Raw genomic sequence first — 17,660 nt, 5'->3', positions numbered from 1 at the left:
AGATCACCGACATCCACAACAGCTTCGGCGCCCCACCCACGCACCCAACCGTCGAACCAACGCCCCCCACCGCCACCCTTCGCACCTGGACCACGGTGACCACCGAAGACACAGCCCGCACGATGAACACCATCCACTCCGGATCACCGACCGACCCCTGCCCACACCACGTCTTCAACAAGGCCGACTCCACCATCGCACCCCAACTCAGGAACATCATCAACGCCTCCTTCAACACCGCCACCTTCCCGGAGAGCTGGAAGCACGCAGAGATCAGCGCCCTCCTGAAGAAACCTACAGCGGACCCCACCGATCTCAAAAACTTCCGCCCCATCTCGCTCCTCCCTTTTCCTGCTAAAGTCATCGAGAAGATCGTCAACAGACAGCTGACTGCCTTCCTCGAGATGAACGGATCCCTCGAACCCTCGCAGTCCGGCTTCAGAGCCAACCACAGCACCGAGACCGCCCTCATCGCAGCCACCGACGACATCCGGACCCTGCTCGACAAGGGGGAAACAGTGGCCCTCATCCTCCTGGACCTCTCCGCTGCGTTCGACACGGTCTGCCACCGCACCCTAGTCCAGCGCCTCAGCAACATCGGTATCCAAGAGAAGGCACTGGAGTGGATCATCTCGTTCCTCGCCGGAAGAACACAAAGAGTCCGCCTCCCCCCGTTTCGCTCCGAGGCCACCGAAGTCATCTGCGGTGTCCCGCAAGGATCTTCTCTCAGCCCCACCCTCTTCAACATCTACATGAAACCTCTCGCAGCCATCGCACGCCAGCACAACCTCAACATCATCTCTTACGCCGACGACACCCAGCTGATCCTCTCCCTCACCAGAGACCCCGACACCGCCAGAACCTGCCTACGCGAAGGGATGAAAGACGTCGCCGAGTGGATGAAGGACAGCCGCCTGAAACTGAACTCGGACAAGACAGAAGTCCTCATCCTGGGATCTTCGCCCTCCGCCTGGGACGACTCCTGGTGCCCCCCAGCCGTGGGCACCGCACCCAAGCCAACCGACCACGCACGCAACCTGGGCTTCATCCTGGACCCCTCCCTCTCGATGACCAGACAAGTCAACGCCGTCTCCTCATCATGCTTCAACACCCTGCGTATGCTTCGCAAGATCTTCCGCTGGATCCCGACCGAGACCAGGAAGACTGTCACCCAGGCACTCGACACCAGCCGACTGGACTACGGAAACGCCCTCTACGCCGGAACCACAGCCAAGCTACAGAAAAGACTCCAGCGCATCCAGAACGCCTCCGCCCGACTCATCCTGGATGTCCCCCGACGCAGCCACATCTCCAGCCACCTGAGGAACCTGCACTGGCTCCCCGTCGACAAGAGGATCACGTTCCGGCTCCTCACCCACGCACACAAGTCTCTCCACGACCTGGGCCCCAAGTACCTCAACGACCGCCTGACCTTCTACACGCCCACCCGCCAGCTACGGTCCACCAGCCTCGCCCTCGCAGCCGTACCACGCATCCGAAGAGCCACCACCGGAGGAAGATCCTTCTCTTACCTGGCTGCCAAGACTTGGAACTCCCTCCCCATCCACCTTCGGCTGACCCAGGACCATCTCGCCTTCAGGAAACAACTCAAGACCTGGCTGTTCGAGCAGTAGCATACCCCTCCCCCCAAGCGCCTTGAGACCCTCCCGGGTGAGTAGTGCGCTATACAAATGGCATGATTGATTGATTGAATGGCCCTGATTCTGCTGGACCTGAGCGCCGCCTTTGACACTGTGGCTCATTACACCTTGCTGCAGTGTCTGAATAAGGGCGGTGTCTCAGGCCCGGCTCTAAAATGGTTGCATTCTTTCCTGGCAGAGTGAAGTTTTTAGGTTAGACAAGGCGCCTATTACTCCAAGGCCATTAAATTGGAACAGGTTGTGCCACAGGGATCAGCCCTGAGTCCTACCCTGTTTAACTTATACGTAACCCCTTTGGCAGAGATAGCGGAAGGTTTTGGAATCAGGGTCGTTTCATACGCTGATGACACCCAGCTGGTGGTCTCCTATTCACAGGCACCGGACATGGCAGCTTCTATTTTCATGGCATGCATGCAGGAGCTGGATGGCTAATAACTGCCTGAAACTAAATGGTAACAAAACCGAGGTGCTTGTGGTAGGAGGTGCTCCATCTGTGTGGACGTCGACGTTGTGGCCTTCAAGCCTGGGTTCCACTCCTATACCGTGCACCCAGGTGAAGAACCTGGGGGTACAGTTGGACTCCAATCTTTCATATGAACTTCATACTAGATGTGTAGTGGGGACGTGTTTTGGAGTCCTTAAAAGCCTGCGGAAAACTATGGATCTCCTCCCTATAGAGGCTAGGAAGACGCTGGTGCATGCCCTCGTTACGTCTCACCGAGATTATGGTAACATACTCTATCTGGGTGCCACAGCTAAATGTTTCAGCAGACTACAGGTTTTGCAGAATGCAGCCGCACGACTGGTTCTTATGCAACCGAGGAGGGCTGCCTTCAAAAGAGTCTTGGACACTCTGCAATGGCTTCCTGTAAGGAAGAGAGTGATGATTAAGGCACTTTGCACATGCCATCACATCATCCAGGGCATGGACCCTTCCTATTTGAGGAATCTTCTCACCTGCTATATGCCCGCACGGCTCCTTAGTTCGACCGGGACTGGCTTGCTGCTAGTACCCAAGGTTAAGAAGGCCAGGATGGGAGGTAGGTTCTTTCAGCTTCTGGCGGCTCAGAGTTAGAATAAACTTCCTCTGAGCCTCAGGATGGAATAATCCGAGCTGAAGTTTAGGAAGGATCTTAAAACTCATCTGTTTTCATGTTAATTGCGTTTTACTGATTTGGCCGAGGTTCCTCTGTTCTGCTTCCTCCACCTACCCTAGCACGGGGACATGCCGGTATGGCGTAATCAGTCGCTTTATGAATTCTTTTATTATTATTTATTATTATTATTTTGATGCCAACAGGAGAGATCGCGGAGATCGAACCACCTCTGACTTGTGCGAAATCCCCAGGTTTTCCACAGTCCGTCAGGGTGGTAGATCCTTCACCGCACTGACTGCAAAACTCTGGAACACCCTACCTATCAACCTCCGCATGGCTGAGTCTGAGCACCGCTTCAGAAAAGAACTAAAAACCTGGCTCCTTGATCAAAACTAGTTTTGACAGTCCGGTCCTGTACTCGGTCTCTGCTTTGAGCACCAGGACACTTCTTCTGAAGCAGCTGAGCGAGACATAAATGTAAGCGATTGTTTGGTTAGCTGGTAAAATAGCTCAGTAGGTTAGTGTAAATGTATTTATATAGCGCAAATCACCAACACGGTATCTAAGCGCTTGCTTAGGGAACCCGTCCTGGTATTCCCCTGTGAGAAACCCCAGCAGGGTGTCCACAAGGTGAAAGCCAGGCATCCCGCTGCGAGGGGCCGTAGTGGAGATTAAGCAAGCTATTGCCCAGAGTCACAGAGTGTGACCCCGTGAGTCGAGTAGGCACCGGAGCGAGAATTGTCGAGTCCGTGGAATTTTGAGCCCGAGACCCGCCGAGGCAGGGAATCGAACCCTAGTCCACGGTCGATCTCAGCTTCTGGGTCTGCCGCCTCTATCCTCTGAGCCACGCTTCTCCACTGTATCCTGCCTGTATCCAAATCAGCTTGTGACCTGCTGATCATGTTTATTCCCATCAGACCGTCTTATACTTTCAGCTTTTCGAGGATGGTTAAATGAGTACTATTGAAATGGATGACAGGAAAAGTCATTAGATGCTCAAGTTGGCGAAGAGAGCTTTCACATTCTGACTTCAATGGTTGATTAAGAGGGATCCTATATGCAGTTCTTGGGGGCCTTGTCCCTTCACAGGGGGAGTAGTCCTATTTTTATCTTGTTTGAAGCTATAGGTACTCAGAGCTCTCTTTGAGTCAGGCAGCTTTAACTATTTTTTTTCAGGTGTGAACTCTAGGTGAGACGGTTTTAATAGTAATAATGGTATCTTGTTTCTTATGTACTGCTCGTGACTGCTCTTTCTCCAGTTCTAAACACTGTAAATAACAGATGTTACTATCACTCAACTTAAAGTGATGGAAGACCACTTTGGCCTTGTTTGGATTTGGACTTGTGATCTACACCCCAGAGCAATTTTCCATAGAAAGGGTTTAATTCAATGAGCCTTCTTGCTGGCATATTGTAGGCCCATTACATTGATCATTGGCCTTGTGCATCTTTCAGTTAGATTTCATCTGAGTAATTAGGTTGGCGATTCCTGGCCTCTGTTTGTGGCATACTGTATTATGGGGTATCTGCTTCTGGTGGTATTTTGAATCTGTGCTCCAAATTCTTTGGAGATGATGACAAGTAACTTGCCTTTGATTCTCTGGGTCCCTCGGAGATAGTGCAAAATTTGAAATATTGAGCAGGGGGTCAGGGGCAGAACACAGGCCCCTGGAACCGCCTACAGTGCATGTGGGCCCCAATCCCTCAGGGGCGCCCCATTCTGCCACTTTCCAATGAATATTTGTAAGATATAGAAGACTCAGGGGGCCCTCTTTACATTCTGCAGGGGCCCATCATTTTGCATTACGTCATAAGAGGGGGTCTGATCTCTTAAGGTTGAAGCAGTGTATTGCTGCTTGCTTCCTGGATGTGTTGGAGTTCTTGGATTTCATTCTTCAGACCCACCTGTAGATTACGTTTCAGTATACCAACCAGGACCAGGACAGAACCAATGCACTTCTAATTTCAACATGGTGGGTCACGGGAAGAGCCCATTGCGGCATCACAAGTTATTCATTTTAGGACTACTATAAGCTGGTGCATTCAGGAGAGCAGTCAACCCATAGTCAGAGTCTTTTTTAGGTCTGGCTTGACCGCACAGATATCACTAGACCTTGTGGTAAAAAAAGAGCATTCAAGAGGGACTGTGACTCCGCGTGCAAGTTGGTTCATCTGAGTTCAGCTTCGACTTGTCAGAAGCTGTGTGCTTCCAAAGAAAGAGCGTTCACCCTCCAAAGAACCGTGATCCTTGTGTATTCAGATGCTTGGCCCAGGCTTCTTATCAAGCAAAGGTACTGTGTTTGTCCTTTCATCACACATATGACGCTGCGGTAGATAGAGCCCGATTTTTAACCCCTTGCATGCTCGTGACGGAACCATTCCGTCACGAGCCACAGTGGTGCTGTGCTGGTGACGGAATGGTTCCATCACAGCCCGGCCGCCAAGCCTGCGCGGCGCTGATTTCGCGCCTGCGCTGAGCGTTCTATTAGGCGGGTGGGGCCGTGACGGAACCATTCCGTCACAAGCACAGCGCCACCGCGGCTCGTGACGGAGTGGTTCCGTCACGATCATGGCGGCGCCGCGTGGCCCCCCTTACCCCCTAGCGCCGCGGCAGAATTACCACCGCGGCCAAGGGGTTAAGGGCAAGCAATTCTACTGTGATGCTACTAGTTAACTTCTCCATGTAAGTTGATCATTTTGGTGTTTGTTCCTCTCTGGATGCCATGTGGGAAAGTGTATGCTCAATACCACAGGGCTTTGCTTGTTTCGGTGGTAACCCAATGACAAATGCTATGAGATAGATCTGTTTATTATGAATAGTTATGATAAAGTCAATGGGCTGACTTATTTATTGTGCAAGAAATATGTTAAAGCCAATAAGCATTTAAGGGTGGATGTTATTAGTCTATTCAACCGTGGCAGAGAGGTATTTTGTAACATGCAATCTCACACTTTACTATAGTAGGCAAGGGTTTTAGGGTTGGTTATCCCCACTGATAAACCATTCGGCTAGAAGATTTTTATGTTTACTATGTTGATCCTTAAGTAGTATTCACTGCCTGATTTTTTCCCTGATTGTTTGGGAGGAAAGATTGAGGTGGTGGTGGTGCCTACTGGTTCACACCCATGCTGGTAGCCCCTGCCTCCATCTTGCTCTGGTTCAGGAAATCCCTGGGATTTCCCAGTCTGCCACGCACCCTGAGGGTGAACTTGAGGTGCTAGGATGGTGCCTTCCTTCCAAAGTGCCTTGTAGCTTTCCAAGCCTAGGCGCTCTATATGGTGTGGGTTTCAAATGGGAACAGGGACTTCAGCGAGGCAAAGCTCGTAATGTATGTTGTGTACATGTTGGGGTATTTGTGAAACGTGGATCCAGCTGGAGAGCAGTGGACCATCAAACCGAGCCAGGGTCATGACTCCATTCTCTATCCTGTGTGCCACCACCCTGGGTTTCACCCACCATTGACTGGCAGCTCCTGTAATCAGCTGCGGCCCGTGCAGGTAAAGGCGATGGGGCTGGGTGGGGGGGATTTTGACAGATGACGACGAGGAGAAACAAATGATTTTTTTTAATTTGCCCTTTTGGGGCGTCTGTCAAATCCCCCCTCCCCCCCAACCCGGCATCCCCGCTCTTACCTTCATGGGCCGCGGCTGCCTGTAATTGAAGGCAATGACTTCAGAAGGCTGTGGCGGTGTAAACGTGGTGATGGCAGGGTTGTGCCTTGCAGATTGAAATGATTTCGAGGCCCCGGTATTGCAATGGTGCATAGTGCTTGGGATTCTAATAGCTCTGAAGGAAAGTTACAATCAGTGTAACATTAGTATCTTAATGCTACGATTGTAACTAGTTTTGAAGTTTGACACTGTTTTTAAGTTAGGCTACTAAGTATCTGTCAGTGGCAGCAAACAGTTGAAGAAGTACATTCTTCTGAAATTTGACTGGTGCAAAAATAATATGACTACAGGTGTAAAACAATTATCTTGACAGAATTTGGGCACGCATATAAAGTCCTAGCAGTGCTGGAGTAAAGTTAGTATAGATGTAATGTAAATACAGTATTTGTAAAGCGCAAACAACTGCCCAAGGGCGTCAAGGCGCTGAGGGCCGTTGGGAAGATTAAGCGAGCTATTGCCCAGAGTCACCTGTTGCTGGGCTGACCTGCCGCCATTGCCAGGGATCGAACCGCGAGTCCCGTGCTCCGGAGTCAGACTCTCTGGCCGTTGCGCCACACCTCTTCCTAATGTTGCTGGCATAACTCTGCTGTGGTAGCAGAGTAAAGTCACCATGAATGTAAAGTTGGTTAAAAAAAAGATTCAATTACTTACAACTTTTCCATTGCTTCAGTGGTATTTCTGCTATCCTAGCTCTGCGGTGGTACTAAATGCATTGGTAATTATGTAGTGCACACCCATCTGGGTAACAAGGAAGCAATTTACTTTACCTGGGAGGCACCGGTAAACATTATCAGGTTGTTAAATCAATTGGGGATTTACACCTTTGAATTTCACAATGACATTACATGTCTCACACATTTACAACCGTAGGCACCAGGGAAGTTAAACGATTTTGATGCGAATCAAAACATTTTAATTCAAGAATCAGAGGAGAGATTAGAACCTATGCTCCAAAGGGACACAAACTCCTCAACATGTAATTTGAAAGTGTTATTATAAATGCCAGGTTGGTATATTAATACGAAAGTTGTGTATAGTGCTCTGAGGGCCTCATTGCGAACTTTCAGCAGAGCACTGCCACAGTGGTGCAAACTGCTGCTCCACTGAAGGTCTCAGCGGCCTGCCCGCCAGATTACTTCTTTTGAGTGATCTGGCGAGCGGGCAGCATGGCGGTTCCCCCTGCAGTGCCCTTTCAAAGGCGGCGGTGCCTTTTAAAATGGCACCTCAATGGGGAGGTTCCTCCAAGGCATGGACTTGAAAGTTCCATGTTATGCCCTCCTGTGTACATTCACATATGTTTGAGGCATAGGGGGCCCTGTAGGGTCCCCTTTGTTTCCTCTCCGCCAGGCTTTTCATGGCAATGGAATCATCACGAAAAGCCTGACTGAGAGGAAACTCGTAATAAGCTTGGTTAGACCGTGGCGGTCCCGCCAAGCTTATTGAGGACTCTGATCACCACTCCGGCGGTCCTAGGGCGGTCCAACTGTCTGAGTCGTAATTGGTCGGTCAGACCGCCGATGTGGCTGGATCTGCCAGCGCCATGCCACCATGAGTCTGGTGGGCAGGGGCGGCTCCTCCACTAGGGCGGAGGAGCGTTGCCCCACTGCTTTCTCGCAGTGCGAGATGCAGAAGCATAACATGGTAATAACTTTCACCTATTACCATTTTATGTTTGGTTGAGGACGGGTGGGCGGTGCTGCTCGGCAAGCAGGGCAGGGGAGGTATGGTGTGCCTGCCCACTCCTGAGTGCGCAAAGACTGTTTGGTCGGCCCCCTGGGTCCGCCCAAACCAGTCATGCGCACCCTACCGTTCTCCATGCAGGCTGCTGGCCCCTGGCTGGGGGGCGTCATGCAGGCTGGGGGGCATCACGACCAATCACAATGCTGCATTGTGATTGGATTAGGGGAGGGGGCCTGGCTGCCTACTTCTGCTGGAGGCAGGAGAGCAGCGGCAGAGAAGACGCAGGACCGGGCTAGCGGAAAGATAAGTTTAATAATTAAAACTTTTTTTATTAACCCCCCCCCACGTGACCTCCCCACCCCGCGCGACCCCCCCACCCCCACCCCCCCCCCCACCCGCGAGCCATGCCGGCCGCGACTGCTGGCGGTTCTCAGACCGCCAGACTCGTAATTAAGCCCTAAGTGTACTGATGTAATGATGCTGTTGCTTTAATGTTGCTGTTTCTAAAACAGTGCGTTGTTCTCAGCTTTTTAGCCTGTTCTGATACTCTATAAGTGTGAACCAATCCCACAGAACACCCGCTCTCCACCCTCCCATGATTCAGCTCCTTCAACAGCTTTCTCCCACACCCATTTGATTGCCTTGCCAATGCAAAATACTGTGTGTGTCTTTGTATTTTTATGCATGCATTTGTATTTGTGTGCATGTGTACACAAGTGTGTATTTATATTTTAGTGTATGTTGTCGCCTGTATGTGTGTGTTTGTATTTGTTGTGTGTTTGTGGTACAGTATGTATTTGTGAGCATGTTTGTTTGTAGTTGTGTATGTGTTTGTGCAACTGTGTGTATTTGTGCGCCTAAGTGTTTGTATTTTGTGTGCTTTTATGTGCGTATTTGTATACAAGAGTGTGTGTTTCTGTGTGTTGGGGCAGTTCGTCTGTATGTTGTGTCATTATGCACAATACATCACATATCATTATGTCACTCTGAATGTATAAACTCAGGCCGATGTTGTCCTTATGAACCATCTGGTCAAATGTTCAGCATTTCAGAGTACCTCTTTAGATCAGTCACTGGAAGGGGAGAAAAACCGGCAGCATGGCTAGCGCTAGGCACGCTCGGGGCGTGGAGGGCGCAGACGGTCTAACCTTTGGCTTACCTTTGGTGCGCCAGCGGCACGCCCGCTGCTTGCGTTCGCTGCGCGTCCGTGAAGACATACGCACTTTATGTGTGCACCTCCCTCCCCCAGCTAGAGCACTGCCACTAGTCCAGCCGGGGTCCGGGACTACATCTAAGATGGCCACCTGCCCTCCACTCAATCGGCACAGCAAGCCGCGGTGGAACGGGGCAGGGAAGGCACACCTCAGCACCCTGGGATGGAACAATCAGGTATGCGATGTTAAAAGAAGGGAAAGCAAAATTAAAATGGGGAAATTCAGCGTGGGCACCTCAGCGCGAAAAAGCAATTTCAGCAATGTTAAAACAGTGTAGCACGATTTAGAAAATAGGTTAAGAAATAATGCCTCTGCAGAGCAGAGATGCGAACTTAAAACAGCAAATACGAGGAGCAGTCGGTTTAAATGTGCCCTCTGGCTTTTTTTATTATTCCCAAATGCTGTTTAAAGCAAAAAGAGACGGGGTAGCCATGATTAAAAAAGATTACAGAGAGCTTCACACTAATCATTGTTCAAGTCCCAGCTCCTGGCTCTTCCAGAATGTCAATACATGAAAAAAGGCAGTTTTTTTCTCTGAGAAAGCTGGCGACCATAGTTCCAGTGTGGTTACTAGAATAATAGAATCATTCTGGGCGAGATGGGATGTTGGCTTCCATTTTGTAATGTAGGCGGGGACACCTGCCACAATGTTTCACACTACAATGATGTGCCTTCTGCCTCCTGTGCGGCTATGGAGAGCAGGAGAGGAAGGGGGTAATGCCCAGAGCTGGCAGAGAAATTCCTTTATCTGGGTCTCTTGTATAAGATCAGAGACAAGTAGGAAGGGGTTTAATCTTGCTGTCTCACCTCCTGTCAGCCTACAAACACCACACATCAATAGTCTTTCCTCAAGGGCTTACACACTGTTTCTAAGCCATACCTAAATTAACTGAAGTACATTCAGATCAATATAGTTGTTAGAAGTTAAGCTATTGCAAAGGCTGGGGGATTCAAAGAATATCCATAGACTAGAAAGAGGGAACAGTTACAGCAGTCTTAAGTCCCTGTAAAATATGAACCTCAAAACAGGGCAGATATATCAACATGAGCTTAGCGAGTCAGTCATCTGCTCGCGGGCAATTGATCTTACCCAACCTGGCCCTGGAATCGGAGATAAAGTCTGTCCAGTGGTGTAGCAAGGTCAGGTGGTACCAGCTGCAGAAAATTTCTTGGCACCCCCAGCTTGACAAAATGGCAAAAATATGTGTTTAAAACATATTTTTGTCATTTTCTCACCCCACTCAGTGATAACACCCAGGGCGGCCCGCACCCACTGCACCCCCTTCCTACGCCACTGAGTCTGTCATTGTTAAAGTACTCGCTATACGTAAACCCAGTTCTGCAGTTATCTCCCCGGACCTTCTCTCACCCGAGGCAGTGTTCAAACTAAGGAAGTCATTTTGACCCCGGCGGATGGTCCATGTGGTGGAGCACCATCTTTCCTATTTAGAACTCCCAGCCTGGGATTGCGCTGCTGTCAAGGGAGCCACTGTCGCCATAGCTCCTTTCACAGCACTGTCAGTTTGCTGAGCCGGCGCTATGTTTAACCCGTTTGCCGCGGCCGCAATTTTGCGGCAGATAGGCACTTCCGCAAAACGGGCGGGGCCGCGTCAGCCGTTGGACGTGCGCAGCACTACGAAGGTAGTGCTCGCGGCGGCCGACGGCAGCACTTAAGGGGTTAAGTAGGCCTGGGTGGAATTATTAATTATTAATTCCACCTGCGGAATCGATAGGAATTTGGTAGATCCGCATTACTATTGTAAGCGGAATTAATAATAAATTCCACCACTCCGCTTGCAGAATTATTCGCAGCGTTTGTTTTTTAAACAGGACTGGAAGAGGGAGCAGCCCCTATCTGTTTAACAAGCATTTGCAATGCAATTGGTTTCTCATTTGGGACCATATATGTATTTTGCTATGCAGCACACTAGCCTGGGTGCTGAAACATCTACTGTTCTTTAACATGGAGAAAAGGTAAGCACAAAACTGCATGACACGCCAGGTATGGGAACACATGGAGAGAAATATTGCCTTTCAGAGGGAATGGTATAGTCCAAAACACTGTTTTTAATATAAAATCAGGGCCTTCGGTGGTCATATCACTGAAAATACAAGATAAAAAAAATACATTATTGTCCACGGGTGCTCATGGAAGACTATTTCTATGGACTGTAATCTAGAGAATGCTAAAGTGATTTTGGTATTTTACTGAATTCTGCTGGTCATTTTCTATCAAGAAAGTTAAATAGGCAGTTGCCAGAAAAATAAAAAAAAGAAAGTCCCTCAGAAGAAAGCAATTCTGGTATGTTACTGACCTCTACTGGTTGTTTTCTATCAAAACAGTTAAATAGAGGCAGTTGAACAGAAAAAAAAGTCCCTAAGCGAAAGCAGACAAGTCCTAGGGCTGATCTCCAGAGCTCACAAAATACATACACTATATACTAAAGTATATACAAGAGGTCTTGAAAGCTCGACCTAAAAAAAACATTGCAGAATAAAGTTTAATTTGCAGTGATTTTTAAACATTGAGAGACAGCTCCCTCTTCTGGCCTTTTTTTAGAAATGACTGACTGCACTGCAGGGCATGCCCCTCGGCGTCGTTATGTACTCAAGGGCATATTTACAAGCCCCATTGTGTTGCTCTTGCACCACGCAATGTGGTTCAAGAGCACCACAACTCAAAAAAGAGATTTAGAAGCCACATAAGGTCCCCTTTGCGTAGCCCTGAGTGGCTTCATAAATTGCAAGTAAATCAACCCAGCGCACATCGCTGCATTGCCTTGCTCTGCACCAGGGAGACGTTCCATGGGCGTTGCGTAGGTGTTCCCATGCAACTTCCATGGTTTTTTATGCATTCCCAGATTTACCAGAACTGGTTAACCTGGAAATACGCCAAAAAGATACGCCTCCCCAAGTGAGGCATAATGAGAAGATATATCTTTATTTCTCCTGGTTACCTCCTCTTTCTGTTCTGCGGCACACATAGAAAGAGGAGTTTACCTCTCAGGATTTGTTTTATGCAGCAGGGTTTCTATTCCTGTACAAAAACAGCCATGGCTGCAACGCAGGCACCCTTGTACCATGTGCACCATGGTGCAAGGGTGCCTACGTTGGTGCTCGGTAGCCACAATGGCACTAGCACAGGGACAAGGATATGAAAGCATTGGATTATTTTAAATATGGTGCCTTCCTGCCCTTTCCCTGTAATGCAGCGCAGCAAGGTGACTTGTTGCACTATGTTACTTTGCCATAAATATGTCCGTCAGTGATTACTGCAGAGGGTGTAAGGGCGCCCGAGGGGTATGCACTACTGTGCATGGCCCCCAGCAACCTTGCATACTCCGCAGTAATTACTGCAGAGTATGCTAGGGCGCTGAGGGGTATGCACTGCTTTGCATTTAGTATTTGGCATCCCTATTTCTTCGCACAAAATGTATCCTCATGTCCAATTTTAAACGTGAGCGTGCAATTTGGCCTAAGATAATCGCGCAAAATCCCACTTCACCCTGTCGCAGAAATCCGCGGAATCTCGCTGAATTTTAAGGTAATTCCATGCAATTCTGCGGTATTACATTCCACCCACTCCCTCCCCCCCCCCCCTTAAAATGCAATTTCACAGACTTTTTTCGGTTCAAAGAAACTTCCGATGTCATTCTTCCCAGACTCTTTTTCATCGAAGCTTTCTCTGTTACAGTTTTCCTAGTTACTTTCCTCCTTCTTTGCCCCTTTTTAGCCTATCTCTCTTTCTCTGGGTCAACAACAAACTAAAAGTAGGTCCTGGTCTCTAAAAATGAGTGCCACCTGCAACTACCTGAACAAATTCGGCACAGTCTGTTCTTGGGTTCTGTCCTGAGCTTCTTCAAAATAGGACATCAGACTTCTGTTAAAGAGATCTAAATTCCAAAAGAAAGTCCCTAAATCTATTCTCTACTTTCCATGATGCCACACAATCTTCCATTAGTATTTGCATCTCTGCAGTAAAAATATCAGCGGGGTTTAAACAGTAAAAAAGATATAGCAATGGTGCTTGACTTCTGATTTTTAGCAGGGGTCTCCAACAGGTTAAGAGCGAGCTACCAGTATCTTGCAGGCTGCCATTAAGTAGCTCACTCTTGATAATTGCCTGTCAGTAAGTTTGAGAATACACAGCTTCCCACCTGATAAGGCAGCTATTTAAAATACTGTGCCTATGTATGTGAGGACTTCAGGAGTATGCAGTCTACCCTCTTCTGAAAAGTTCTTTCTTTAATTATTTTTCTCCATTCTTTCTTGCCTCTCCTTCCTTCTCTTTCTTTTTTGCCTTCCTTCCCTTTCTTGATTTCTTGTATCCCCTCTTTCTTGCTTTCCCTCATTTGTTCTCATGTTTTCTTCCTTTCTTCTAATACTACTTCTTTCTTTACCTCCCTCTTTGTTGTGAATTTTTTTCAGTTTCTTTCTTTCTTTCTTTTTTCTTCTTGTCTTGATTATACTCTTGTTATTTCCCTACTTTTTTCTCATTTTTACCTCGTTCCCCCTTCTTTGATTCTTCTTTTTTTCTTCTCCTTTTTCATTTTCTTTACTTCTTCCTCTTTCTCTCTGCTTCTTTCTGTTCTCTTTTTTAACCTTTCTTTTTCTCCTTCTTTCTCTCAATCATTCTTTAATTTGTTCTTTCGGTCATTTTTTCTCCCCGTTCAGTCTTTTTTCTTTGTTTAGTACTTCTTCCTCCTCTCGTTCTTGATCTCTCTCCTCCCCTTTTGTCCTATATCTTTCTTCCTCTGTTTATTTCTTTCTCTGCTCTTTACTCTTCTTCCTTCCCTCTTTTCTTTCAGCCTTGTCTTCATCTTTCCTCTTCTGTTATTATTTCTCTGTCTTTCTCTTATATGTTTTGTATTTACTATTTGTACTTTTTCATTTCTCCCTGTTCTTCATTCACTGCTGTCCTTTAAACCATGTCACCCTTTCTTTCTGTTTCTTTTTTATTTACTTTTTTCTTCTACTCTCTTTCCATTTCCTTGTCTCATTTTCCCTTTCATTTTCATCCTTTTCTCTTTGTCTTTTGCTTTCTCTCGTCTTCTTTCTTTTCTCTTTTTCTGTCACATTCTTCCTGCTCTTTTTTACTCCTTCCTTTGTCATTTTTTTCTTTCTTTATCTCATTTAATTTATTAATTTCACTCATCCTTTCCTTTTTCTTCTATTTTCTTCCTAATTTCTTTCATTCTTCATCTCTTTTTTTACTCCTTTCCATTTTTCATTTTCCTTGTTTTTCTCTCTTTTAATTTGCTGTTTCTAATTGGACTTTTTTCTTTCTCTCCTTACTTCATTCACTAATGTTCTTTTCACCATGTTACTTATTATTTCTGATTCTTTCTTATTTTATGTTTTCCTCTACTCTCTTTCTCTTTCTTTTCTAATTTTTCCTTTCCTTCCCTTCCATCCTTTTCTCGTTGTCGTTCTCTTGCCTTCTTTATTTTCTCGTTTTGTACCATGCTCTTCCTGATCTCTTTTCCTACTTGTTCTTTTGTCTTCTTTCTTCCTCTCCTTTCATTTATTCATTTCACTGTGTCTTTGCTTTTTCTTCCTTTTTTATTTTCTTCCAAATTTATTTCTTCCTTCATCTCCTTTCTTTTGCTCCTTTCTCTCTATTTAGTTTTTTATTTTTCCATTTTTTGCCGCTCCTTTACTTAGTTCTTTCTTTCCCTGTCTTTCCCTACTTCTTTCTTCCTTATTTTCCTTTCTTTCTCTTGTGCCTTTTTCTTTTATTCTGTCATTCGTTAATTCTGTCTATTTCTTTCTTTTTTGCTCAGTTTTTCTATCAAGTGCTCTATCTCTCTTTCTCTATTTTTCTCCCTTTCTCCTTTTTGCTGTCTCCTGAGCAAAGGGACATAACTGGTCCTCATGGACACCAAATATGAATCCTTTATGATACAGTGTTATTCATACTCTATGGTCCCAGTAGCAGGGATGGGGTTCTCTAGGGGCAGTGTTTATCTTATTTGGTCTCTGTGTACATGTATCGATCCCTATTAGGCAGTAGCTCAGGACAGTTTTTATTGATCAGAAGTAGCTCTCGCTATTCAAAAGTTTGGAGACCCTGTTCTGTAGTCTGGGGCGGTAACGTGGGATGAAGCACAGGTGATGTTTAGGGAGGCTTTTTGCACTGTAAAATGACAAGATTTTTAAGTTATCTGTAAGACCTATTTAATTTAATAAAATTTGGAACAGTAGGATCTTACCTCTATTTGATAAAAGCAACACGCCTTCTTCCAGCACCCTTGCCATTTCAATGTGAGCCTTTTATTTGAATTGCTTTAACCATGGATCCCTGCAAATATATTTGTTGTGCCGAAGTGACTGTGGTAAATGTGGGTCTCTAGAACTCTGTATTGTAATGGCATGCTTTCATTTCACCATCTGCATGTATCAGCTCAATGTTGGTAAGGTTATTCCAGCCTGATCTTTGGAAACTCAGAGAAGCAGTGAGCAGCGCAAAATGTCAACAGGCAGGATTTGTCAGAACAACGTGAACAATTCTGATTGGCTAATTCCCACAATGCGATTTAGTTCAGAGAATTGAGGGACCTTGTATCTGTCACTTTTGATCTTCCTCAGAATTCAGACGGCTTTTCTTTTTCTTTCTCCAGGTCAAGCTGGGAGCTTCCTGATCTCAGAGAGGGAAAGGTAAAAGCCATCAGCGACTCGGACGGCGTCAGCTACCCTTGGTATGGGAACACCACTGAAACTGTGACCCTGATGGGCCCCACTAGCAAAATCTCCAGGTTCTGCGTCAGCATGAATGACAATTTCTACCCCAGCGTGACTTGGGCCGTGCCCGTGAGCGACAGCAACATGCCCCTCCTCACGCGCATCAAGAGAGACCAAAGTTTCACCACCTGGCTGGTGGCCATGAACACGGCCTCCAAGGAGAAGATCATCTTACAAACCATCAAGTGGCGCATGAGGGTGGACATCGAGGTGGACCCGGGGCAGATGCTGGGCCACCGGGCCAGGCTGGTGGGAAGGACTCAGCAGGAGCAGCCCCTGCTACTCAGCCGGATGGAACCCATCCCACCCAATGCACTCGTGAAACCCAATGCCAATGATGCCCAGGTCTTAATGTGGCGGCCCAAGAGGGGGCCGCCCTTGGTGGTCATCCCTCCAAAGTAGGGGAAGGCTGCCCAGTTGGGAGAAGATGGACCGCTGGCTTTCTGAGCCAGCGCATGTGTCTCAAGAGAGGCGAGTTTGCCTCTGACCTCAAAAGCAAGGAGGGTGTGAGCCTGTGCTCCTGCCTAAAAAGAAGTGGCGGTGTTTTCAAAATGGCTGCCACCTCTTCAATCATATTTTGTGTGCAGGAACGGCAATGGGCTATCCTCATATTTGAAGAGAGAGGGAGTACCTACTGGATGTCATTATTAGAGGGGTATTTTGTAAAAAAAAAAGTATGGTGGAGGAGGGCAAGTGCCTTCCTGAAAAGAGGTGTCTGTACTTCCAATATGGCTGCTGCCACTAAATGACGATGTTGTGAAAAAGAACGGCGATGAGCTATCAAGTGAGGCGATACCTCTAGGATGACTGGTATCACTGCAGGGATACTTTGTAAAAAAAACAAAGTTATGCGATGGATTATCCTTCTTCCTGAAGTGAGAGGACATAACTTCAAAATGGCCACCTCCACTGCAGGGGGTACATTTTGAAAACAAGCACTTCCAATTATTATTTTTTTGACGATGGGAAAGGGAATGAGGAAATGTTTTTTTATTATTATTATAACTGATTCAAATGTACTTGCTTGCCATGAATGAGTAGACAAAACCGGATCTGTGCCTGTGGCCAACGCTTTTTTGTAACGGCTTGACGTGGCAGTGGAACACACTCCATACAGCAGGCATCCTTCCAACGACTTCCGGTACACAATCCTACCGATATAAAAAACAAAAAACAAAGGGGCGAGCTTAAGAACGTGTAGAGGGGGGTTGGAATAAAGTTGACACCTATGCATTGTGGGGGGACATCAACTCCACGCAATCCTGGCGGGGTGGGCGGGCTTCAAGGGAGGTGGGGCGGGGAACGGAGCTATGGCTGGCACCGGAAGCGCTGACCGTGCCCGGGTGATCGTGTGTAGGGGTTCGTTGCTCATCCGCGGAGAGCTGTCCCTGGTGCTGAAACTAATTCCTTGTTTGCCAATTTTCAATGTAACCTTTAGGACGTGTCCTTTCTTTCAGAAATGTATTTATTTGCAATCGTATATATCCGGGAAATGTTTATTTTTTCTTTTTTTTTTTGCATGATCTTTCTGTAGTGTGAAGCCTGTTTTATCAGCACTCCAGGATGCCTCATGTTTTATTTATTTATTTATAATG

General features: G+C 47.1%; 1 protein-coding gene across 2 annotated transcripts in view; it reads left to right on the top strand.

The window, feature by feature from the left end:
• The window catches only part of LOC144775259 (protein FAM78B), a 171,145-nt gene extending 153,819 nt beyond the window's left edge, over positions 1-17,326 (top strand). For both annotated transcript variants that reach the window (XM_078659221.1, XM_078659223.1), the window contains exon 2: positions 15,945-17,326. In XM_078659221.1, the coding sequence (XP_078515347.1) occupies positions 15,945-16,467 (523 nt within the window). In that variant the 3' untranslated portion in view covers positions 16,468-17,326. The remainder of the gene's footprint in view (positions 1-15,944) is intronic.
• Positions 17,327-17,660: the final 334 nt, after the last annotated feature.

Source organism: Lissotriton helveticus, chromosome 1_1 (genome assembly GCF_964261635.1).
Source record: "Lissotriton helveticus chromosome 1_1, aLisHel1.1, whole genome shotgun sequence".
NCBI classification, from domain to species: Eukaryota; Metazoa; Chordata; class Amphibia; order Caudata; family Salamandridae; genus Lissotriton; species Lissotriton helveticus.
This window is presented reverse-complemented; position numbering and strand designations above follow the sequence as displayed.